This window comes from Oncorhynchus masou, chromosome 13 (assembly GCF_036934945.1).
Source record: "Oncorhynchus masou masou isolate Uvic2021 chromosome 13, UVic_Omas_1.1, whole genome shotgun sequence".
Lineage (NCBI taxonomy): Eukaryota > Metazoa > Chordata > Actinopteri > Salmoniformes > Salmonidae > Oncorhynchus > Oncorhynchus masou.
Genome location: NC_088224.1, coordinates 14259624 through 14285850, shown reverse-complemented (window position 1 = coordinate 14285850; position 26227 = coordinate 14259624). Strand labels below are relative to the sequence as shown.

At 46.1% G+C, this 26227-nt stretch overlaps 2 protein-coding genes across 3 annotated transcripts in view; one reads left to right on the top strand and one right to left on the bottom strand.

Annotated features, from left to right (window-relative positions):
• LOC135551765 (ribosome biogenesis protein bop1-like) overlaps positions 1-26227 on the top strand; it is a 138347-nt gene that overhangs the window by 10751 nt on the left and 101369 nt on the right. The window contains exon 3 of one of the 2 annotated variants that reach the window (XM_064982982.1): positions 3370-3507. In XM_064982982.1, coding sequence (XP_064839054.1) covers positions 3370-3507 — 138 coding nt within the window. Of the gene's footprint in view, positions 1-3366; positions 3508-26227 lie in introns of both variants that reach the window. The other variant, XM_064982981.1, reaches the window with a different exon arrangement.
• LOC135551350 (basic helix-loop-helix transcription factor scleraxis-like) lies at positions 17547-24857 on the bottom strand. The gene is made up of 2 exons (XM_064982571.1): positions 23815-24857; positions 17547-18309 (listed from the first exon to the last, which is right to left on the bottom strand). The coding sequence occupies exons 1-2, from the start codon at positions 24412-24414 to the stop codon at positions 18274-18276; spliced, it is 636 nt and encodes a 211-aa protein (XP_064838643.1). The 5' UTR covers positions 24415-24857; the 3' UTR covers positions 17547-18273.

Genomic DNA, 26227 nt, shown 5'->3' with positions numbered 1-26227 from the left:
GGGATATGAGTCTAACTAACCCGCGGCGATATCTGACACCACTGGCTCGATTTTGACAACTTGGGTGAATGGTACGTCTTGCAAAAGAGATCCTCATTTTACAAAATAACAGTGATTGGTACGAGGGGCCTTGCATCGTTCATCAGGGACAACATGTTTACTGTTGACTTTTATTTTCTTACTGCCATGTGGATTTTAGCACCACACGCATCACTCAACTCAAACACTGGTCTTGGCTGTTTTTAGTGTGCAGTCCTTCAAGTAAGTTTGGCAATGCCAAGAGATGCAAACAAAGGACAAAGTTTAAGCAAAAAAATAATTGTATTATGTTATTGCAAAGGCAATTTTGCGAATTTGAAACCTTAATCATCATGTGCTGTTGTCTGGTAGCGGGAGGCACATCTGTTCCCTGCTGCAGCTTTCTAATCCATCCAGACTCATTGTTTTTTCTCTTTTCTCCTCCCTGTTCTTGTGAATAAAGAATCTGGGCCTTTAACACACAAGGCAGAAGTTAATGTGGCTGCTGGAGGCTTTCTGGTCCCTGGGAGAGTCCCCTGGTGTAACGGCCGGCTGCGGCCAGCTCACTTCGATCGGGCCAGCCAGCTCTGCCGTTGGCCGGCCAGCCGATCCGCGCTCTCGGCGTGTGAGTGGGTGGGAGATGCCGATTAGAGTGGGGGAGGAAAGGGTAGACTTTGACTGGGGGGGCTCATCTTACAGTAACCAGGAAGGCTTTGCTCCTAATGCACCCACGCAGGAGCTCTGGTCTTCAGACGTGTCTGGGCCACTTCCACCGTGGGTTACATGTCTTCTCCATCCACCAGCCGTTAAAGTTTTGGAGAGGTGGAGGGATGTGAGGGCAGGGGTCAAAATGATGGTGGACATGGGGGAATGGTATCCCAGACAACAAGACAAAGTGCATCCCCTGTTTACTCGATTTTAGTCCCTTCAAACATTTAACTCCCACCCCGCTAATACAACTCCCACCCCGCTAATACAACTCCCACCCCGCTAATACAACTCCCACCCCCGCCAATACAACTCCCACCCCCGCCAATACAACTCCCACCCCCGCCAATACAACTCCCACCCCCGCCAATACAACTCCCACCCCCGCTAATACAACTCCCACCCCCGCTAAGTTTTTAAGTTTTTCCCTGGGCCCTGTGTGAGGGTTGTGTAGCAGAGTTCCCCCCAGGATGACCCCTCTCTCTAGATGGAGGTGCTGCAGCAGGCCAAACCAGGGACCGGGAGCCTAGGTGGGCTTATTGATTTGGTTTTTGCTCCCAATTAAGTGGAAGTGTGAATGCAACGTGAAGTCCTTCTGATGGATCCATTCAGGCTTCACCCTGTAACTCAAAGGATGCAGCATGCTATTGGGGAACCTGGGGCCTGCTTGCGTCTGCTTTGGAGCATTAAAAACAAGTTGTTGGCCAATGTGTGGAGAGTGTGTGTGTTTGAACCACTGTGTGTTGGCTTACACGTGAGTGTGTGTGAATGTGCTCGGAACCAAAAGGCCTGCAGGCGGTTCAAGCCAGAAATTATTAATTTCACAGATTTTGTACATTACCAGCCATAACCCTGGTAATGGCTGTATATTTGGCTTTATACGCCAATATATTTTGAGTATCAAGACATTCATTTGAATGTCCCTACTAAGAGCATTAATTATGGGGGAAAATAATGGCCTTTGCGTTTGGCTTCTCCTAAATGACTCTGTGCAGTGCCTTCTAGTCCTCAGCCTCTCTCTCTCCTCTGACTGACTCTGTGCAGTGCCTTCCCAGCCTCTCTCTCTCTCCTCTGACTGACTCTGTGCCGTGCCTTCCCAGCCTCTCTCTCTCTCCTCTGACTGACTCTGTGCAGTGCCTTCCCAGCCCCTCTCTCTCTCCTCTGACTGACTCTGTGCCGTGCCTTCCCAGCCCCTCTCTCTCTCCTCTGACTGACTCTGTGCAGTGCCTTCCCAGCCTCTCTCTCTCTCCTCTGACTGACTCTGTGCAGTGCCTTCCCAGCCCCTCTCTCTCTCCTCTGACTGACTCTGTGCCGTGCCTTCCCAGCCTCTCTCTCTCTCCTCTGACTGACTCTGTGCAGTGCCTTCCCGTCCACAGCCTCTCTCTGACATTTTATCCTCGTCGGCGGTTGTGGTCACATGGGCTCTGGGCCAAGCTCAGCTGGAAGTCCAGCCCACTGCTTGTTTTCAAGCTGTATGATCCACTCTGCGAGCCCTTCTCTTTTGGCTGATCTGTCGCACATCATCTGGACAAGTCATCTGTCGTGGTCTCTCTCTCCCTCCACCCCTGCCCCGCAATCTCCTCATCCCTGTAACAGTAAACAGATTAGCTTGGCCATCCTCCATCAGACTTGTAGCGTAGCCAGGAAGACCCAGTCTTCTATCTGTCCTGCTATTTTACAAGCGTTGGCTTCTGTGTTGTGAAGTAAACAAGGTTCCCTCTTGGCTTTCTGAAACAGCCTCCTACTCAAACCCCACTTCACCTTGTTTGTTCAGTTCAAGAGGAGGCTACAGCAGAGCGAAACTCGGGTCTGACTGAAATCCCCTGGGCGTGAAAATGCATTTAGTATTAAAACTGGGCCCGGGCAGCTCTGTCTTGATGGGGATTTAACTAGGCATCAGGGAGGAAGTGTTTCACTTAGAGCTGCAGGCCAAAAGATACCGGGACCCATAGGAGGCATAAATCATAGCAGGTTACTCACCTGCCTGTCACTGCCTCTAGGGAAATGAGACTGCAACCTCAAAGAACTTCTCTCTCTCCCTCCCTCTATACCTCTATCTCCTTGTCTCAAACAGTTCATTCCCCCTTCCTCCATGCCTCCATCCCCCCCTCCATCCCGCCCTCCCTTACATCCCTCTATCCCTTCATTCCTGTTAAGAGAGCCTTTGACGGCTCTGCGTCTGTGTGACTGATGGCTCACAGTAAAGCACGTCTAGTGGTGGGTCCTTGGATCCTTTCATCCTTGCTGGCCTTCCACTCACACAGGATGTGCCTTTCTGGTGACTGCTCCTCGTGTGTGAGAGAATCATGCAAAGGAAGCTGTGTAAATAAATGGGAATCCTAAAACATGGAAACTGTCATTGGGCCATTTTAAGGGCATCAAATAATCAGTCGTCTCTTCAAGCCTGCAGGAAGTTTTATTTCCTGAAACTGCTTCTATTTTACTTACAGGTCTGACAGTTGATTGGCTGTCACGCATAACTTTTTTTATTCTTAGATAATTAGACAAAAATGCCTTTAACAGCACCAAGCAGGGAAGTAATTTCCCCCCCTAAACTTAAAAAATGTACCAGAACTTGTTCGTATAGCAACCGGTTGCTATGAACTCTAAATGTCAATCCTTGGTGTCTTGTTTTCATAGCAGCCAGACGTTAAAACTGCACCAAAGCAGAAGAGGAAGATGAAAAAAGGCGAGGGAGTCGCCATGGACGACGGAGGAGAGAAGGGCCTGATCACCACCCGGCATGGGGACGAGTATGAACACGACACCTCCGATGAAGAGGTAAGGTCATTGTTTTAACATCAGTCAACTTGATACCCAATCATGAAAATGCTGCTGAGACAAACCCTGCATTTGTCACTCAATTTGTTTTCTTCCACTGGGCCTCCTTTTTATTTGAGTAGTCATTTGACTAGCATTTCTGGATGTATTTGGATGCCTAACATATTGGGGATTTGGTGTACAAATAAGCTGATAATTTACACTGAAGGCCATGAAATGCTGTTCTTTACCTACCCAGTACTGAGTTCGTTGGAGTAATGTGCTTTTTCAGAACCATTGCATATTAATTGTCCTCAAAGTTTGTACGGATATTTGGTCCATGGAATGCCCACCAGTGAGAACACACGCACACACATTATTTTCTAATGTCCTATACTCTAGAAATAAGATACATTCTGCCTGCGGCTCAAACAGAATAGAAAAAGAACAAGGGACAATTTCATTGATTTGAATGTATAGATTTAGCAGATTGTAGTGAAACGCTCTAACCACCATGCATTGCTATAGTACAAGGTGATGAAACATCTCATGTGTTCCTGCTGTAGTGCTTCCTAATACACTGCTGTTATGATCCCTGCAGTCTGGTGAACATGTCCTCCAGTCTGTCTGTAGTCAGAGACTCAACAGATTGGCTTCCACTCGTTTCTCATTATTGGGTTAAACAGACACACAGTACTTTTTATGGTGTTGCTTTTCAAGTGAGCTCAGAAGCAGCGTATGATGATGTAGTCGTGTGCTTCATGCCACCGCAACCAAGCAGGAGATCTGCAGGACAGAGATTTTTTTCCTTATTTGCATGTTGGCCTATTAAAGCCTTATTTTTGTACTCTGCTATTTAATTTACAGGGTCCGTTGAGAAGCGTTGAACCCTGTGGTTTAGATCATTTGCCAGGCCATACAACCTTGAAACTGTCAGCCATCCAACACTGTTTCTGGCACTTGGCTCTGGGATGAGGAATGTGTTGTAGCAGTGAAGGGGCCATATTGTTCTTGGGAAGGGCTTTGCTTTTAAAAGAGAGTGAGGTGGGTTTAATGCCCTGTGAAATAATATAGGACACAACTGGAATCAAAACTGCTTACTTGATTTAGTTTCTAAAGAGACTTCAGCAGAGCTTTTGAAAGCTGAGGGCTTTTTAAGAGACCCGAGGCTTGTTTAAACAGAGGTGTTTCAGATTCAAGTCACTTTGTCCATAGTGGGGGGGCATCATGTGTGCGAGCCAGAGCCCACAGGTGTCTGTGGTACTATGACTCAGGGGTCGGGGGTGGGGCGGTGTGTGTGTGTGTGGAGAGGAAGGGGGGGCGGTGTGTGTGTGTGGAGAGGAAGGGGGGTCGGGGGTGAAGAGGAGGGAGAGAGAGTGTAATGGGCGAGCGAGTGAAGAAGAGGTGTTCCAGTGGGGCAGAAACTCATCCCCCCTAAACCCCATCCTTCCACGGATGGCATTATCCTCCCCTACACAGTCTAACAGTGTCAGAATAGTCCTCTATGGTGAGATGGAATGACTCTCTTATTTCATTAAAACAGATGTTCCATGTGTTCCCCCTCCCTCAACTTAAGTTCCCCTTATTTAAGGATCTACTGTCTTCAACCCTTGTTAGAGTTTAGGGTTTACGGACCGTCCGACGAGAGGACAGAGGAAATGGAAAACATCACTGGTTCCATCTTGTCATTCTGATCATTTCCTCCAGTAGCCGGTCTGACCCTAGACTGACCGGTCTGACCCTGGCCTGACCCTAGACTGACCGGTCTGACCCTGGCCTGACCCTCGACTGGCCGGCCTGACCCTAGACTGGCCGGCCTGACCCTAGACTGGCCGGCCTGACCCTAGACTGGCCGGCCTGACCCTAGACTGGCCGGCCTGACCCTAGACTGGCCGGCCTGACCCTAGTCGGTGTGGTCACTGTGTTGCTGCTGCCCCACATGAGTGGAACCACGGTGGTCCTGGCCCATTTGGCCTGCGTTAAGTTAGTCCCCTGCCTGGGAACAGGAGATGGGATTCCTCCTCACCGTCCTGTTGCAGGCAGCCTGTCGGCGCACAAGTTGTCTACAAACAAACCGGCGGATGGTCAAAAATGTTGCTAGTTTATTCTTCTTCTCCTTCCTTTTGTAATAAAGGGCTATTTCCTGTTTCGCGGAGTGAAGGGGGAATACGTGAGACTGCAGCAGGGCCTGTCCGAGGCCTCCTCGCCCGGCAGGAAGGGGCTTTTTCTCCCGCAATTGCTTTTCCATGTGCTCTTTGAGATGAATGAAGACACATTGTGGAATGGAGGGGGGGAAGAGAGGGAGGGAGAACCCTGGATCCCCACTACGCCTCCTTCTTCCTGCCTCTGCATAGCTACTGCTCAACGGGACCTATGCACAATGCAGGAGAACTCAATTCGGTAGCACACTAGACCGGGAAGGGTGTGCATGTGCGAGTGAGTGAGGGACGCGGAGCTCAGGGGGAAATGCTCAATTGGGAGATTGGCAAACAGGGTTGGCAGGGCTGCCAAAGCTCTTAACAGGCTGGGAGTGTTAGTGAGTGCATGTGTGCCCCCTGCCTTGTGCATGTGGCTGTGCTCACTGTGTAGTAGGCTTGTGGCTGTGCTCACTGTGTAGTAGGCTTGTGGCTGTGCTCACTGTGTAGTTGGCTTGTGGCTGTGCTCACTGTGTAGTTGGCTTGTGGCTGTGCTCACTGTGTAGTTGGCTTGTGGCTGTGCTCACTGTGTAGTTGGCTTGTGGCTGTGCTCACTGTGTAGTTGGCTTGTGGCTGTGCCCACTGTGTAGTAGACTTGTGGCGGTGCCCACTGCGTCGTAGGCTTGTGGCTGTGCCCACTGTGTACTAGGCTTGTGGCTGTGCCCACTGTGTACTAGGCTTGTGGCTGTGCCCACTGTGTACTAGGCTTGTGGCTGTGCCCACTGTGTACTAGGCTTGTGGCTGTGCCCACTGTGTACTAGGCTTGTGGCTGTGCCCACTGTAGTAGGCTTGTGGCTGTGCCCACTGTGTAGTAGGCTTGTGGCTGTGCCCACTGTGTAGTAGGCTTGTGGCTGTGCCCACTGCGTAGTAGGCTTGTGGCTGTGCCCACTGCGTAGTTGGCTTGTGGCTGTGCCCACTGCGTAGTAGGCTTGTGGCTGTGCCCACTGCGTAGTAGGCTTGTGGCTGTGCCCACTGTGTAGTAGGCTTGTGGCTGTGCCCACTGTGTAGTAGGCTTGTGGCTGTGCCCACTGTGTAGTAGGCTTGTGGCTGTGCCCACTGCGTAGTAGGCTTGTGGCTGTGCCCACTGCGTAGTAGGCTTGTGGCTGTGCCCACTGCGTACTAGGCTTGTGGCTGTGCCCACTGTGTAGTTGGCTTGTGGCTGTGCTCACTGCGTAGTAGGCTTGTGGCTGTGCCCACTGTGTAGTAGGCTTGTGCGGTATCCAGATGGTCATACCTTCATACCGACCTTGTGTCATACCGGGATATTCGGTAATACCGGCACTGAACACAAGGGACGCTGTTTTCAAACCCCACTAATACTCAGTAAATCGAAGGTTGGCAGTCCGAATAAGTACATGTAAAATCCGATAAAGATTGCTAACTAAATGCTAAAGAGCGCATCGAACATATTTTAAACAGTCTCGGACCTAAACTATACAAGTCCCAGTTTGCTACACACACAAACCAAATATCAAACAGCAAGGCTCTTGATGCAGGAGGGAATTCTCTACTGTTACCAAGTGAATGGTTGATTTTGGAAGAAGTAACTTGCTACTAAATTAGCGAACCAAATGCACAGCTGCAGAGCATTTATCACATTTTAGACTGGTACCTTAATAGTTAGAACATATCTAGCAGGCAAACATTTAATTGTTAATTCCATACTGTAACTAGGTCACCTGGTGAATGCTGCATGACAGTGAGTGACTTACAAGGCTCCCGTCTCTCGTCTGTCTGCTTGTAAACAAACACCATGTGACTGGGGACTACCAATAAGCTTCATAATGACAAATTGTGAAAGTTGAAATGAAGAACGCCATCTTCTTTATCTCTTAACCTATTGAATAAGTTGACTGCAGGTCTTCACTACAAATATTGACATTTGATTAAAAATTGCATTGTTTTGATGGTATTGAAAAACCATCCTGTGTCTTTTTCTAAATACCCATAGCCGCCCAAGCCTACTGCGTAGCCACCTGGTTGGTTGTTCTTGTGGCTGTGCTCACAGCGTAGCCTCCTGGTTGGTTGGCTGTTCTTTTTAAGCTCGGCACGGGAAGTTAGAGCTCTTTCGAACGACAAGGCACTCACCCGGGAATTTGGTGGACCGCAGACAAACCTAAAATGTGTGGGTCCTTAGGCAGACACATTAACGGCTCTCTTGAAGGCTGCATTGATATTTAGGACATCCATGATGTAGGCCCCCACCTCTACACTCCCCATCCCAGATCCTGTCTACTTAGTTTGGGTACCCCTGCCAAGCTTCCCCTATGATGAAAACTCCAGCATGGTGGGCCTCTTGTGGTGCTAGTAGTAGACTGTAGACATGATGAAATCAGTATTATTTTTGGTTTCTCTCTGTAAAGCTGTTTTTGTGAGACTACGGCTCAGGGGTACATTTACATCACAACATTTCTGTGTTTGGTGCACTCAACTCTTTGATGTGGCATAATATCAATTTTAGTGTTGCGCATTACTGACGGAGCGGACAGGGGAGATGGAGATGCATACTTGGCAGCCATTTTTAAACTCTCCGCCTGACAACCTTAGATTACCCTGCAAGGCTGTGCTGCCTGACTTACCAGCAGGTCCACAGGAACAGAACACAGTTCAGCCAGGCTTTTGAGTGCACCATTCGGTGTAGAAGCAACATCCATGCCAAGACGTGAGTTTCCTGAGAGTGAATTCGTATCAACATGCACGGCACACCATCACGTGTGCTGTGCTGGGAATTAAAAAAAATAATAATACTTTATCATTGCTGAAAGATTTCCTCACCATGTTCTGGTCAAATCAAATCTTTTTTCACAACCTCAAGATAGATGTTCCTTGAATCGCCAACGTCTAGGATATGTTAGGTATCTTCCTCTGGCTTCTCCGGCATGTGCTGAGGCGGTTTACATTTTAAAAAATGTTTTCCTGAAGCCCTTGACCCCCCCCCCCCCCCCTGTTATTTCAGCCTAATCAACGATAGGATGATTCAGATGTGGACTGGCTTTAATTGTGTGATCCTATCTGTTTCAGGAAGGCTGTTCCTCTGTCAGAACTCTCAGGTGCTCAGTAGCCAGCAGCCTGTAGGAGGAGGCTTATTTTCATTTCATTACCAACCATAACAAATAGGCTCTCTACGTTGTGACGTGTTGGGTGTCCCGTTTAACCATGAGCTAAGAGACCAGACTCGTATTCTCCTCCACGTCCTCCTCCACCCTCCTCTCAAAAATCTGATGAAACCAGATTTTGAAAAGGGGGTTGGAAATAGAGGTACTCATGTCTGGAAGTGAGGGTTTTTTTCTTCCGCAAAATGTTAGTAATCCCAAAGTTTAATTTTGTGATTGGGATGTCTCCAGGTGGTGGTTTCTAATGCCTTCCAGATGGTATCCACCACAATCCCAGTCCAATTCGTGATGGCAGTTAATTTCTTTTAAAGCAGGGATTTTCAGACTTTCTTTCGGACTGAGACTGGCGGCTCTCTGACTGGATGAGGGAGACCAGACCACAGCGTCCTCCTCTCTGTTTTTATTAGCACCTCTGATTGACAGCAGACAGGGAGAGAGTGGTTCTATTTCCAGTGTTGACATCTGGGCCCAGCTTGAGAGGACAGGACACTGTGTGATCTGGACCCAGTGTCCCTTTGACTGAGGAGGTCAAACTCTCTCCTTTGTCTCTCTCTGCTTTTCCCTATCTGTCACTCTGTCTCCATCTCTCCTCCCTCTCACTTTATCACTCCTTCGCTCTTTTCTTCCCTCCCTCTGTCCTCCGTGCTCAGCCACAATGCGCTGATTGAGCCAGAGTCTCATTGGGAACAGCTTGTTACCTAAAGCAGTCAAAATAACTGTTTTCAGGTTCCTCCTGGGTGTAGTAGCTGTGGTAAAACGTAACAAAAACCTGCCTGTGTGGATTAGGAAAAAGAGAACCGGATATCAACTCTGATTTCAGGAGAGGCTCAGAGGCATGTTTAGCTATCAGTGCTTCAGCAGAGTTTGCTGGCTGTTTGTATTGGCTAAACTGAGGCCATGGGCATTGGTCTTAGTCCCTCCAAAGCTTCTCCCAGGTCCTTCTTCCCCATTATTGAGTTAAAAGCTGTCATGGAGGGCGGTCCATGGTTTCCTCTGTTCGTGTCGCTGCGTTCCAGCCATGAAATTGAATCGATTAAGGGAACGTGGACTAGGGGGGTCTATTTCAACACAACCTTAGCCCAGGAAAGGGCCTGAGGAGCGGGCCCCTCCTCCAGTACATCTACTGGGAGTCTACTTCTATTATCTGTCCTAAATGTTCCTGAGTACCAGCACCTATAGCCTTGGTGTGAGTGCGGCCTTTTTAATTGGGGAAAGCAGAGGGCCCATACATGTGTGAGACTGGATAACATGTTTCATCTATGTATGTATGGAGAGGTTGTTTCAACGCTGGTCTGGTCATGCCGTGGTTAAACGGATAGCCCCATGCTCTGTACAGACTTCTAGTCTACAGCGTTGAACTATGATTCTTTACCCCCACTCCTGTTCATTCAATTAATTTCACTCCAACCAACCTCCCTCCCTCCCCAAATATTAAGTATTTTTACAAGCAGTAATGTCCATGTTGCCGCAAAGGAGTTATGGCCATACACCGCCAGCCAGGTACATCAGCAGCGGTCGGAGAATGGGGCGTTGCGTTCGACGGTTGAAATGAAATAACCATTGCCAGCCCTCAGCGGCCACTAAAACTTCCTTTATGGAAGTCGATGTAGCCGACAGGAATGGTGGAAGTGCCGTTGGTTGGTTACGCCTTAACCCAAAGACATAATCAACCCTACTTTTCCAATATCTGCGTCTGATTTCAACTGAAACCCACCGCTTATTCGCTTAGTGGATTATTCCTTTGTTTTTTCTTCTCATTTTATTAGAGGAACAACCAGACCTGACATTTAAATAGAGTATAGGATCTTTTGTTTCGCTTTTTTGTCCCTCAGCCATTTGGATGACATTTTCGTGGGAGAGAAACAAATGAGGAGTATATTTTGTGCTTCGGGAGATACGGCCATGGGTTTTATAAAATGTCTGCTGCGGCGCTAGAGTGGTTTTGTTCTAGAATCCATTCTTAAAGATTGATCAAATTTAACCTAATAGAACGGTGATCTGTTTAGCAGCATTACATTTACATTAGACAGTAGGATATTGATTAGGAGCCATATAGACCCCTCTGACGACCTCTCTCATACTGTTGCCATCCAGATGGATGTCATAACCAATATTTCTCTCTTTTTGAGGGTGTTAATCTTAATATATTATGACGCCAACTATACTGAAGTAGAGTAGTTTTTCCAATCCAACCCATTTGAGGTTTGTTACCTGGGTAAAGAATCTTCCATACCTATCTGTGACTGAGATATTTCCACTTGGTACAACTCATTTTTGACACAAATTTTTGTCATTGACTCAAATGGCTTCCCGTCCATAGACTTGTTGGAAATGATCTGAAGTCTAGACCGGCCGGTTGTGATACAGCCTGGAATCAAACCAGGGTCTGTAGTGATGCCTCTAGCACTGAGATGCAGTGCCTTAGACCACCTTGCCACTCGGGAGACTCAGTGTGGTCATCTGAATGCAGCTGGCCCTACGGTTGGTGCTGACGGGTTTTGATATGGACCCTGAAACAATGTCATGATTGATGGAGTCACCTTAGCAGGTTACCTAGAAGATGCATTCGGTGTCTCCTCAAACAGTCTAATATTGTTCAGTGAACCCTGTGTGCTGTGCTGCCCCCAGGCCAAACAAAGGGCCGTGAGAGGTCCCCGAGGAGAGGACCAGGTCTGCCATTTGTATTGGACCAGGATAAACTACTTACCAAACCGTTCCTGTCCGAGGGACACAAAGATGTGCATTCAAGCTCCACTAGACTGCTGAAATCAATATGGTGATAAAATGGACAGGTAGTAAATGATGTGTAATCTTGGCCTGTCACTGCACTGTCAGCGGGAAATCTCTTTTTAATAGTCTATTTAAGGAGACGCAGGGTTGTGTTTTTCTAAGTCAAAGGCGGGGATGTTGATCCAGAGTCTGGGTGGATGGGGGGGGGGGTCTTGAGAAGTGGCTGGGTGAATCGCGTGCTGCTCCGAGTCTAAACCTGGGCCATGGCGCGTCGGACCCTTGCAGGTGCGCGGAGGTGGGGGGTGTGTGAATGTGGGGCTGCCAGAGCAGCCACCTGTCGTTCCGTAGTTTTTAGGACTTCCTTTTCATCCGGTCTTCAGCACGGCTCCCAGTTGGCCCAGTGTGTGTCCTGTTGCCAGAAGGCCTGATTGAAACCAACTGCCAGCGGGGGCTGCCATATGTTTCAGTTAGAAGGGGGAAGTTCCGAGATGGAGGGGTGGGATTGTGAGGCGAAACCCTGGAGTGGGAAGCGGGGGACGGGGTTTGAGTGAAGAGGGAGTGGGAGGGGAGGGGAGGGGGGGGCAAGCTGAAAGCTTGAAGCTCTCATCTTCTGCACAGCTGAGAGATGAGCTGTCTAGACTGCTTTATTTTTCATTTACACCATGTTGGCTCCCCCCCTCTCAGAGCTGCAGAGTTTCTACACAGAGTCTGGGGTTGTAAAAATCTATTACGCCGGCTCTGGGTGAAGAGCGTAGTGTGGCTGAAAAGCTGTCCTCACCTCGACTCCCTTCTGTCTTCATCCCATCTTCCTCTTTTCCTCTCCTAAAAAGTCTTCCCTCTATCTATGTACTCTGGCAACGGCCCTCATTTTCACCTGAAAATATGCGTTTGTGCCATTGAAACCTATGGTGGTGGCTGCCATGGCGAAAGTGAATGGAATTGACATCACTGGGATATTGGAGTTTATGGTTAGTTGGGAAATCTGCGTTCTCAGAGGCAAGCAAGCGAGGGATCGCCTGGTTCTCTTTTTACCCAATGTTTTTCTCTTCTGTCATAACTGCAAACTTTAGCAGAGTGGAGGGGAAAGGGAAGCTTCAGGGCATCATTAGATATTTAATTCCCAATAAATAACTACTTTCTCTGAATGATGTACCGGACGCTTTCCCCCAGGTGGAAAAACCATTTTCAAATAAACCTGTACGGGCTCAGTCGGAATGCAAAGTTTCCACATGCCGTACACACTCCAAGGTTAAACGGCGTGTACGAGGATCCTCCAGAGTGTTTATCAAGTCAGCGTGTCGTGTGGTCCTCACAGTGCCCTGGCTCAACAGCCTTGGCAAGCAGAGACTAGACTCAGCCTCACTATGAATAATGAGTGCCTGACCTCGCCGTGACCTCTGAAATTGTGGTTTTGCTATTTTGCGAAATAATGAACAGATAAATTTTTATAGGCCCCGGTTCCTACAGTACGACCGTATAGTATAAGACGTTGGAAATGAAAAGTGGGAGGAGGAGGTTGGGACTCCTGGTCTCTAGCTGCAGTGTCAGATGAGGGATTCATCTGGCGGAGCTCAGGGCCTTCTGCGTCGCTAAGTCTGGGTTCCTACACCCCCCTGTGGTTATCCCTAGCCCTGTGGAGGGTAAGTCTGGGTTCCTTACCCCCCCCCCTGCCCTGTGTAGGGTAAGTCTCCACCCCTGGCCTCTCTCACGGTCATCCTTTGGCTGGAGAGGAGCTGGCTGATGTTGAACAGAGCTTCTACAGTCTTTAGACATGAGTCTCAATGGGCTGGCTGCTAACTGCTAACCATTCCCTATGCCAGATTGGAACGCATGGGGACTTAGAAGAGACAGACCAACCAACGGCACCATTTCCAACCCCATATGTTGAATCAGAGTAAGCTCCCTAACTCTTATCAACGCCATGCAGAGACAGTACTCTCTGGTGTTCATCTGTCTGGGGGGCTTCACTTGTTGTCTGATTACTCCTGTCCTGTACTCCGTCTCTTTGAAGAGTCTCTACACCAGGGGGCAGAGGAACAGGAGAACAGACAGTATTTTACCACAGATTATTTTGTCTTTCTGTCTCTATAGCAGGAGACTGAGGAACAGGAGCAGCGTGTGTTTTACTTGGAAGTGTAACAGGTGAAAACCATGTACTTTAAACTTGAAGTAGTAAATTCCGCCACCCAGTACATTTGCAATGGCTTCCCAGTGTTGGTGCCACAACGTGGGCTGAAGTGATCTCTAGATTGCTCTACACAAAGGAACAGTAGCTAGGTTTCCATCCAATTGGCAACAGATTTTCATGCAAATATGAAAAAATATGCATCAAGAAAATGTGTGCATTTCCCACCAAACGGACTTGTTGTGGATAAAAACCAGTGCGTGATGATATGGTCCACACACAATGTACCATTCACTTCATTTTTCATGTACCGAATGAAAATTCTAAGTTCATTGTGTTCGAAATGATGGTTAGTATATCAATATATCAATATTTGCGCATCACGTCGTTTCCACAGCAGCTGAAGGGTTGCCAGTTCGAAATCCCGGGTCAACAGGAACAATTTGTTGGGAATTGAGCTGGCAAAGGGGGGTTGCTGGTATCAAATCCTAGATGCCATTGCCTTCTGTTGTGCCCTTGAGCAAGGCACTTAACCCAACAACAACTCCCTGGGCGCCCAGAGTGGCAGCCCCCCCGCATCTCTCCAATACCCGTATATATGTGGTTGGACGTTGTGTTCAGTTGACTAATAAAGTGAGAGGGCGAGGGAGAATTTTTGCAAAGATAAAAGAACTGAGAGATTTTGTTTTTCTTCCTTTCCAACATAACATTTAAATCTATGGTCATAGTGTGCCTTTTAAACATTACTTTGCAAATTATTTATTTTAGTTGCCATTAGAAAAATGTGCACACGTACACAGAAGGTTAGTGGGCTCGTCCAGATTGTCATGAATGAACGGAAAAAGAGCAGCTAACCTGGCTCCCAGCGGTCGTGAACATTTCCACATTTAGTTTCCACCGCTGACTGTGACAGGGCTGATGGGTGAGAGTGACAGCAGGGGTCAACCAAGAGGCCAGGCCCCAGCGGGTGGCAGCCCTGGTGGGGGAGAAAGACAGGAGGGAGCAGAGGGTGGCCTGAGGTCAGGGAGTAGGGGACACACAGCTTTTTCTGGTGAGACCGACAGACTGAGAGAGACAGATTGGGAGACAAACCTTTTGGATTAGCTGGGGAGAAGGGGTGTTTTTTTTAGGGGCGTGGAGACATTATGCGAAAGGGGAAGGAATTCCAGACGTGTGCAGGCTTCCTTTACAGACAGATGGCATGGTCTGTGCTGGGGGACAGTGTGGATGCCAGTGTTCATTTCGTCAACAAAAATAGCGACTCAAATATTATTTTTTATTTTTTATTGATGAGACGATAAGTGACTAAATAGACCCATAAAAAAACAAACTAAATTAATTATTTTTTATTTCATTTTACTAAAATGAGACAAGACGACAAAATTATCTCTGTGACTAAAATCTGACTACTAAATGGGCTAGACATTTTTATAGAGATTGAGAGCTTTTCAGCGGCACAGATGCACAGCGCAGTTCTGTTCAGCAGTGGCACGGACGTGTCCGGCCAACAGCCTACTCAGCTGATGAGCTGTGAGGAAGTCATGAGTGTAGGCAGACCGGCTCTGCCTCCAATTGTAGCCTACACATTCACCACCAGCCTTCTAGTTAGCAACCCTGGGCCTGGTTAAGAAACACGAGCTGCTTTACAAAAGTAAAAAAAACAATAGCAGCATTGAGTTTAATAGTAAAACAACAGTCTAGCTCTATGTTTTTGTCTCCTTTGAGTCGGCCATAGAAAAGTAAATCAAAAGTTTTGAATTTGTATTATTGCACAACACTTCCATTTTCCCCCCTGCATTTCATATACCTGTTCTGTAGCCAAGTCACACTCTCTTCCTCAGAGGAAATGTCTTGATTGCACCGTTCAAAAGACACGACCTGTAATACCGACGCTACGTTTTGTTCTATCTCACATTGGCGGATGCATTTTACATTCCTGAAACGTATCACGGGCCGTTCTAAAAGTAGGCTACTTGTGGACCGGATCGGTAACCTTCAATCATGTTACCTCATTATCTAGCTATGACTAACAACCAGGGGGCGCGTTCAGGAGGATGCATCGTTTTGGATCGTTCAGATAGGCATGTTTGTTCTGCATAGAATATTTCTGTCTGAAATGGTGAGTATGGAATAAATTCATAGAAATTCTATCTACAACGTTCAATGATGTTTTGTAACTGAGCGTGGCCTGGTAACATTACCAGTAGCCTATGTGCAAACACTTGGTGGCGCAGAAAGAAAGGAAAATGTATAGCCAACAATTTGACTACATTCCCCTTGCCTCTACACTATATCTGACTCGGAAAATAACTTTATTTTCAGTTCATGTGGAACCAGTGACTCAGAGTTGAGCACTTGGACCAGGATTCCAGCAGAGTGACTCAGACTTCAGCCATAGGGACTCGGACTCAGGCGCGGGGACTTGGGACTCGATTTAGAGTTTTAGTGACTTGACTAAATCAAAGCAGCCTTTAGCTCCCGATGAGCCATTAGCTCCCGATGAGCCATTAGCTCCCGATGAGCCATTAGCTCCCGATGAGCCATTAGCTCCCGATGAGCCATTAGCTCCCGATGAGCCATTAGCTCCCGATGAGCCTTTAGCTCCCGATGAGCCATTAGCTCCCGATGAGCCATTAGCTCCTGTGCCTACTTGTGGATGTAAATGTGGCTGCAGCGTCTGGGTAACGTAGGTAACAATGGCAATGACTCAACCGAGTGATGGAGGTGCAACCCATACTACTTAGCCAGTACTTTGCTGGTGATTGCTCTCTCGCACACTCTCGCTCTGTATGTTTTTTTTTTTTTATGTGATGTGGGCCGAAATTAGGAATTCACATGGCCAGATAATTCTCCTATAATGTTCTTCCTACATGTTTCTGCTATTGGGAAGAATAGGATCTTATTCAGGAAAATGTGTTGGTAGGACATATGTTTGTGCACATAAAAGTCTCTGATTTTATGTTTACTATAGGTTCATGAGGCAATACAAATGTGATGTGACTAAAATGAAAGGACATTAAGTTGACACACATGGCCCACTGTCTTCATCATTTTGCCAATAACTAGACTGTCATTGTTGAAATAGCAAAAATGTGACCTAAGACTTAATTGCATTTCAGTCAAAATGATTTAGACTAGAGTAAATCTTTTTTTTTTAAAGAGTGCCATAATGAACACTGGTGGGTGCAAGGGGGGAATGGGCTGGGGGACAGTGTGGGGGCTGTGGCCAGCAGCCAGGACCCTGTACCTGCAGATCCAATCATCCCCCGCTAACCCACACAGCTGACCCTTAAAAGGCCCGAGCAACCGGGGCTGCAGCACCTCGCAGCCCTCCCTCCTTAGTGTGTTAGTCTGTAGAGACAGTAGCTTACTCCTGTCTCTACGGACTAAGAGAAGGCTGCACAAATCACCTGGCTGATTCGGAAAACAAAAGTTCTGTTTGTTTCGGTTGTTGACGCCTTTACTTGCCAGTCTAGTTTTCAATAGCAATATGATATTTTTGTTGAAGAAGCTAGATGTGGTCTTAAAAAAAATCCCAGTCCCATTTCAGGTCTCTCCAGTATAATAAGGGCTTGAGTGAACAGCTGTGTGCGTGAGTAGTGAGGTGTGGGAAAGACTGTAATCTAGCTGGAGAGAGAGAGCGAGAGAAGAGAAGGTTGTGGTTCCTTCCTCATCACGTCACTGTTTTTATAGCTGTTTGTAGTGCTATAAGATCCTCTTGACCTGATTGGTGTTTGTTTTGACCCTTACTAGTGTTCCTTACAGTACGTCGTCAAACCCATCGGCAAATTTTTTTTTATCACCTTAAGGGCCAGACTTCAAATATCTAGAAATCTAATTTTGGGTTTTTGCAAAATAACAATAAAATAAAGGAAACTTACATGTCTGAAATAAATGTAATTAATTCATAAGCATATTTATTTATTAACATGAATTTTAACAAACATCATTGAACAGCCAATGAAATAGCATCAAGCCGCTGCATGTTGTCCTATCTTCTTCAGGAGAAAGGCAGTTGTCCATGGGTGTAGAAACTCTCTGTCCAGAACAAATATCAAGTGAAAGCTGTTATATATTTGGCTTGTTGGAACAGTTTGGTTATCAGGTTACTTTCTGAAAAATTACCAATCATCAGTTCCTGTTTGGCCTGCCCTTGTCCTTGAAGTCCCTCCTTACCACACCTCTAAGTAACTGGCGCTTCTCAGAGTCCGTCTCATGCAGAGGCTGTTGTTGTTCTAAAGTTTCAGCATTATCAGTCTGCGTATGCAGACGTTCTCAGGTAAAGAAAAAACAAGACCTCTTTTTTTGTGTTCTCTTCATGTCTTTGTGAGGTCATGGAATCAGAAGTGTAGAATGTTTTTTTTTTTTTTTTTTGAGGAAAAATTATTCTTCATACTTCCTTTGAGTGAGGGCATGCTTCCACCGTCCAAGAAGTCCCACCGGCTCTTTCAATCAAACATGATTACCTCTTCAGAAACTAAACTTAGCAGTCCTGAATTATAATTTTCTTCTGTTTTTTGGGGGGCATGTAATTAAATACCAATTTTGATATTTATGTACACCTTAAGTGTGTCAAGTTTTTTTTGTCCACAGTTCTGGTCCATATTCTGTCGTCCTCCAGATATTAACTTCTTAGAGCATTTTTTTGCCTGTCTTTGCTCTGAAAGGAAGAAGACAAACGGTTACATTTTCTCGTCGGCTCTTTATAGTCAACAATGCAAACACTGATGTGAAGAATACATTTCCTGGATTGATTCTAACTCCTAACAATTTAAAATACACTTATTGTTGAGGTAAGTAAAGAAAATAAATTGTTTAATTTATTTTGTATAAAGTCTGACGGTCCTTTGAGTGAGTGCACGGCTCGCTACTGTCAGTCTGGCCTAGTTCTAGTCTAACCCCCAATGTGTTTTTTTTACATGTTTTTATTTATTTGACCTTTTTATTTAACTTGGCAAGTCCGTTAAGAACTAATTCTTATTTACAATGACGGCCAAACCCGGACAACGTTGGGCCAATTATGTGCTACCCTATGGGACTCCCAATCACAACCGGATGTGATACAGCCTGGATAATGCCCACTGGTCCAGGCTGCTGTGGGGGATGGATGTGTGGAAGCTGACTGTGTGGACTGGGGATGGATGTGTGGAGGCTGCCTGTGGGGCTGTGTGGACTGGGGATGGATGTGTGGAAGCTGGCTGTGTGGACTGGGGATGGATGTGTGGAAGCTGCCTGTAGGGCTGTGTGGACTGGGGATGGATGTGTGGAAGCTGCCTGTGGGGCTGTGTGGACTGGGGATGGATGTGTGGAAGCTGCCTGTAGGGCTGTGTGGACTGGGGATGGATGTGTGGAAGCTGCCTGTGGGGCTGTGTGGACTGGGGATGGATGTGTGGAAGCTGCCTGTGGGGCTGTGTGGACTGGGGATGGATGTGTGGAAGCTGCCTGTAAGGCTGTGTGGACTGGGGATATTTGCTGGTCTGAGGCTGTAGCATTGCCTTGGTTCATGTTTTCCTCCTCTCACCATATACTGAGTGGCAGCACTAGCATTAGCACACCTGGCTCACGGAGACCATGGAATGCAACTGTTTCCACGGTTACATCTGACGTAGGCGAGCCCGGGCACTCAACTATCGGATTGATGAGGTCAGTCATTTGAAAACAAACGAACCAGGAGCTTTTTTTTTCTATTTTATTTTTTAGTGCCACTTTAAAGTCGCAATTTCTTCAGCTCCAGGGATCACTTACACCCACCTAATAGGATTTTTGTTTCACATTTGTTTTTCATATCCTGTGTAACACATTGTAAAGATGTATAAGGGTTAATTCTGCCGCAGCAGCTGAAGCGTGAGGCTTTGTTGATTGAACTTGCAGCTTTTTCTCTCTCCTATTTTTAAAAGGCTTCCACTTTGTTTATACAGTATCTAATGGCAGGGGAAGGTCTTGTTGTTTTCACGAATACAAGCAACACAACATATTACATTTCCACAGACACAGAAGCCGATCTGTGTTTTTTTTCTCTCCTCCGTTGTCACCTCAGGCTTCATTCTTTAGGCAAATATTTGGTTTGGTCTCGGGCTGACGGGTAACGTTGGCAGATTGGTTCAAGATTACAATGGAGGCACTTGTCAGCTGCTCTCACTGCTGGCCTGCGTGTGGGTGTGTAGATTTTCAGACATGTAACTCAAGCCCTAACAGACGATTCATCTGTTTGGGTTATTAAACGCAGCCCCCTTCTGTTCATCCTAACTATTGAGTGTGGGTTCTTTACACCCTCTGTTTTGTCTTTGGACAAAAGTTGGATGTGATATTGCGTGTTATTGAACAACTTGTTGGACAGGTGTTTGTGGGTGGGTGTGTGTGACAGAGTGAAAGTGTTATTTTACAGTTGGACCGGTAAATTGAAGATGAAGTTGAATAGTGTGTAAACTAAATATTTCAAGTGCTCTTTTTGTTCTGGCTTGCTCCTCAGTCCACTGTTTGGTTCACACTAGATAATTTCATAATGTGTTACATGTTCACACTGATTGGCTCCTGTTGCAGGGAGAAACGCTGCTCTAACAACTTCCATATGGCTGTAATGAAGGAACTCAAGATAATTACAGTACATATGAGCCTTGGGCTGCTAGGCTAGCGCATCGCTTTGGGAGTGGACTCTGAGGCTGACTGACTATACTCAATTAGTAATCCATTGGGTTACCCCCAGTCCCAGTACACAGAGAGAACTCGCCAAGTCCTTTCCCCTGCACTCCTCGAAACCGTTCCTGCGCACGTACCGTCCATTTGACTAGGGTTTGTCTGCCCCTGTGTGTCCCGTTATGCAATCCCCTCGTCGTCCTTCAAAACCCCTGTCTTCACCTGCTACAGCTATTAGGGAGAAGGAATGCTCCCTTTTTTTCTAACGGACTGTGCTTTTGCAGCCCCCAAAGAAAGAGGGGGTGGGGGAGAAACACAGCCTCAATTTTGGTGAATTTCTGATTGTCTACTTATGGGGGCTGCAGTTTAAATGTGCTTTTACACAATTAATTAGCTGTCAATAGAAATGGAAGATGTAAAATGTTTTGATGGTCTGACTCATATTGTGTGTGTGTGTGTGTGTGTGTGTGTGTGTGTGTGTGTGTGTGTGTAAGCATAAGACATTTAGCTCATCTATGTTACATAAATTATATATTCCACTCAGTCCAAGCAAGTCAAATCTGTGCCAGATGGATAACATTTTGGACTGGAAAACATTGTATCTGATAAGATCACAAACACACACATCTGTTAGCCACTAATTGATAACTGTGTGTGTGTGTGTTTTTTTACACAAATTTGCCTTTGGCTTCAGGGGCAGGAAAAAGCTTCTATCATTCAGTGTGAACGTATGACTTTGTATCTCTCTGTTGATATAAAATGTTTGATATGACGGCTGATCCGAGGAGTAGATTATAAAAGACCACATTGGGAGCACGTTGAGTCCAAAACACTAACAGGTGATATCTGAACAGTATGCTAATTTATTAATGAAGCATTTTAGCATCTTCTAGATCAGACAACAACTCTGGAGTGGTGTACTTTTTCACCATCCTGTCCTCAATTTGTTCTGTCAGAATTGAGAAACTGTTTTGGCAGCATATCGTTCCGTCCATTTTAACGTGTTCTACAGTACCTCAATGGGTTCCTCTTTATTTTATTTTCATCTTTCTTTAGAAACTATAAAGAAATGTGGTGGCCAAGAAATGCCTGTCAGAGTAATGAGCGCTAAGTACGGGTAAAGAGCAATGCCTTTCACTGGGTAATGAGCGCTAAAGTGCGGGTAAAGAGCAATGCCTTTCACCGGGTAATGAGCGCTAAAGTGCGGGTAAAGAGCAATGCCTTTCACCGGGTAATGAGCGCTAAGTGCGGGTAAAGAGCAATGCCTTTCACCGGGTAATGAGCGCTAAGTACGGGTAAAGAGCAATGCCTTTCACCGGGTAATGAGCGCTAAGTACGGGTAAAGAGCAATGCGTTTCACCGGGTAATGAGCGCTAAGTACGGATAAAGAGCCATGCCTTTCACCGGGTAATGAGTGCTAAGTACGGGTAAAGAGCAATGCCTTTCACCGGGTAATGAGTGCTAAGTACGGGTAAAGAGCAATGCCTTTCACCGGGTAATGGGGGCTAAGTACGGGTAAAGAGAGCAGTGCGGTTTGGAGCGGGTCGCTTCGAATCTTCAGCCTCAACTATAAAGCTGAGGCCCAATCTGTTTCAAATATCGTCCCGGCTCAGTCCTCCTATAGACAGGCCTTTAATTCAGAAAACTCTTAAACTGCCATTATCTCATTTGCTGCTTTGTTCTGCCTCACTGAAATCAATGAAATGGAGGAATAGAATTGCTTCCAGTCAAGGCGAATGTTGTCCATTAGTTTTTATTTTATTAATTGTGTGACTCTTGCATCTCTGCTTCCATGCTCTTTAAAAAGCAGTGAATAAACTGGAAGGAGTCTGCAGAGCATTACATTAATAGTTGGCTTTAACTTGAATTAGTTTGGATTGATTTATTATTCACTCCTTGGTGACACTGTAACTAGGTTGATCCAGATATGGTTCACGGTGGAGCGGGCTTGTGCTATTACACTTGTGATATACACTAGTGCTATTACACGAGTGCATAGTTTTTCTCTTACATTTGTCTGGGGTCAGGAGTTGTGACTTATCACTTTTTTTTTCATCATAAAATAAATTTCTAATTTCCAGTACATTTCAATACATGAATAAGTTAAGAATACTGTAGGGTTCTGTGGATGTGCAAATTAACATCTCTAGTGAGTTGGTGGTGTTGTCCAGAATGTCAAGTCATTATAGTCTCTTCATCATTATTTATTTAGGAAGCCGGAGGGGGGGTTGTTAACATTGTTATTAATTGGACACCTAAGAAGAGCCTTAGGTCAAAACAGGATGTGTGTATAAATCGCTCAGGATGGCTCACTGGCAGATTTGGGAATACAGCAGATGTTCCCAGAATGCTTTGGACCGGCGATCTACCTCTTGGTAAGCGCTTAACCATAATCTTATGTTGTGACTTTGCTCCACCAGGAGCCAAAAGGAATGTCAAGGTCAAGGTGCTTCTACACCTGCATTGCTTGCTGTTTGGTGTTTTAGGCTGGGTTTCTGTACAGCACTTTGAGATATCAGCTGATGTACGAAGGGCTATATAAATACATTTGATTTGATTCTTTTTTAAGTTTAGGCTATTTGTCATTTTAGAGGCCTAACAAATCACTCAAACCACATTCAGCTCTAAATACATTGTACACTCCAGGCATTTTCCTCTGTGCTTTTTTCAATGAAATGGGTTTTGGACCTGCTTCAAGTTTGAGGGTAGAATACATATTGTGGTGGTTATATACCTAACCAAAAATGTTCCAGTGTCATGGTTGACTCTAATTATTTTGGGCGTATGGTGTATTTCAAGTTTGAAAGCTGCTTTGCTCTTGTGAGTTGAAATTACAGTTTCCCCCTCTGTTTTTGGTTTTGGTTATTGCGTTTCCCATGCTGTGATTTAGGGTTTGATTTTGAATTCGGCGTGGTGTTGGCTTTATGAGCCAGAGTCTGCCCAGGCGAATGCTGAGGAAGAGAGATGGATGTGTTTGTGTTAGCTGTGACAGTTCCTTGTTTTCCGTTAGCCTTGGTTCAGTCGGTCTCTCGCTACTCAGACCAAAGAGACAATGGGAAGTGCTACTGAATGCCGGCACCAAATTGAGATGTCTGGGAGAATTGTCTCTGAGTTGGGGATTAGGGTCTTACTGTTAGGAAGTTTAGTTGAAGCTTGCCTACTGAGCCTCCTCATCTCACTGTCTCTGAGTATTGAGGGGCTGTTCTCTTACCCTCTGGGACAGCAGAGACCATATGATACTCTATAAATTCACATTTTGAAAAGGTTTATTTTTTTGTGGGTGGAATTTTCTAAAGGTTGCTTGTCTTCGAGTAAGTTTGAAAGCCATTTTTTTAGTCTGAAATGTTTTTAAAGAATCAAATAGGAACAACCATTCACTAAACCATGAAGCGTCATAAGTAAGACTCCCACTTGCTGGATATTACTGCCCTGAAGAGATTGGAGTTGTGTGGTGTTTTGTTGTCCTAGTTGTGACACGATGGCAAATGCATGGTGAGGACAGATGGGACATCTACAACCAAACTCAACTCACCATTTTCCTCTGGTTGCTGAGGCAGAAGGTGCAGATCTGTTTGGGCTGGGAGTTCTCTGCGTCGCGGCCTGGCGATCCATGGTGATTTAGGTAGTGAGCAGAGGAGGTTGCTCCACCGTGGCAGGGCTGCCCATCCCCACACATCTCCCCAACCAGCAGCACATTGCCCAGGTGGGAGATGTAGCTGGACGCCAGCCGCAGTGTCTCGATCTTGGACAGCTTCCTGTCGGCCGGTTCAGTGGGGATAAGGGTCCTCAGGGCGGTGAAGGCTGTGTTCACACTGTTGGTGCGGTCCCGCTCCCGAGCGTTAGCTGCGTTGCGTTGCCGTGGCAGCCCGCTCGTCGGAGAGATGGATCCGTCTGAGACCTGGAGGTGTGACATCTGGGGCGGGAGCTGGCCCCCTCCCAGACGGCCCCCTCCGACGCTTCCAGGCTTCCTTTTGCGCCCCCCGACCTTTATGTCATAACCTCTGGCGTCCAGCCGGAAGGAGCGTTCGTCGGAGCCCGAGCTCTCGTTGCCGTTCTCTTCGTCCTCGGACAGCATGGAGATGTCGGAGTACAGGTACCGGCTGGGCGCCGGCCGCACCATGGCGAAGGACATCGTCAACGTTACCGTGCTCTGCTGTTCCACCAATTAGCTAAGTCTGCTCTGGGCTTTGTTTACTACTGTGACACCTGGACTCCCCACTGCTGCTCACACATGCATGGATAGTTAAATGATAACACAGTTTTACCTCAGTATACTTTTCTAAGTCCTTAGCTGCCAGTGCACTACAGTCCAGTATCACAGGCTCCTCTGTCATTAAAGTCCCATGTAGAGTTTGGACTTTTCCTTTGATGGGAAAAATTAAACCAAATGGCTGAATGGCAGGTTCCACTGTGTCTTTCTCAGGTCCTCTTAGGATATGGTTGGTCTTTCTTTATTTCTCTCTTGCTCTCTCCTCTCAGATCGTCTGTCTCCCTCAACTCAGTTCCACATCTGTCCCTCGCGCTTTCTCTTACCCTCCCTCCTGCTCTCTCTCCCTCTCTCCCAGTACTCAGATCCACGTGTGGTTTCTGTCTGAGTGTTTCAGTATGGTTGGGCTTTATAGCCAGTGGGAGTGTCTGGTGCAACCTCCCCCTTCCCTCTCTCTCCCTCCTTCACTCCGTATGCAAATGTCCCAGCTGGCTGTGGGAGCTTTGGGAGGGAGTCCAGCACAGTGTGGATCTACTATCTGCAACTTTCTGCTTCCTTATTTAACCCTTCCAATACTGTATCTTCCATATTTAAAGGCGCAATATGCAGAAATCGCTCCACCAAATTCTAAAATGTTGCCTAATTTCAGTTTGTGACAGAACAAGAAATGTAGAGAATTGTTTTACCACTGTGAGATATAATTTCAATAACCAAAAATATTGTATTTTCAGCTGTTTGAAGCTGGTGTACAACACTGAATGGAAAAGACATAACAATTAAACTTAAGAATGGGAAGCATAGAAATAGCACACACACAAAATATTTACCACTTCTTAGACTTGATTTCAATGACAGATACAATAGGTATTCAACCCATTTGTTGTGGCAAACCTAAATAATTCAGGAGTAAAAACTATTTGCATGGACTCTCACTCTGTGTTGATTTTTGTATTACTACCTCATCTCTGTACCCAACACATGCAATTATCTGTAAGGTCTCTCAGTTGACCAGTATATTTTAAACAAAAATTCAACCACAAAGACCAGGGAGGTTTCCAATGCCTCACAAAGGGTACTTATTGGTAGATGTGTAAAAATTACACTTTGATGTATCAATACACCTAGTTACTACAAAGATCCAGGCATCCTTCTTAACTCCATTGCTGGAGATGAAGGGAAACTGTTCAGGAATTTCACCATGTTACCAATGGTGACTTTAAAACCTGTGATAGGAGAAAACTGAGGATGGATCAACAACATTGTAGTTACTCCACAATACTAACCAAAATGACAGCGTGAAAAGAAGGAAGCCTGTACAGAATAAAACATATTATAAAACATGCATCTTGTTTGCAATAAGGCACTAAAGTAAAACTGAAAAAAATGTGTCAAAGTAATTTACTATGTCCTGAATACAAAGCATTAGGTTTGGGGCAAATCCAACACATCACGAAGTACCACTCTTCATATTTTTAAGCGCGGTGGTTGCTGCATCATGTTATGTGTGTGCTTGTCATCGGCAAGGACTAGGTATGGCAAGGATAAAAAATAAACGTAATACAGCTAAGCATAGGCAAAATCAGGAAAACCTGGTTGTCTGCTTTCCAACAGACACTGGGAGACATTCACCTTTCATCAGGACAATAACTTAAAACACAAGGCCAAATATACACTGGAGTTGCTTACCAAGGCAACATTGAATGTTCCTGAGTGACCTAGTTACAGTTTTGACTTAAAT

Excerpts from the sequence above, each read along its gene's own strand:
- LOC135551350 (XM_064982571.1), bottom strand. The coding sequence starts at position 24,414 with ATGTCCTTCGCCATGGTGCGGCCGGCGCCCAGCCGGTACCTGTACTCC. Across the intron at positions 18,310-23,814 it reads TCAGCAACCAGAGGAAAATG|AGCAAAGACAGGCAAAAAAA; the intron begins GTGAGTTGAGTT and ends TCTTCCTTTCAG.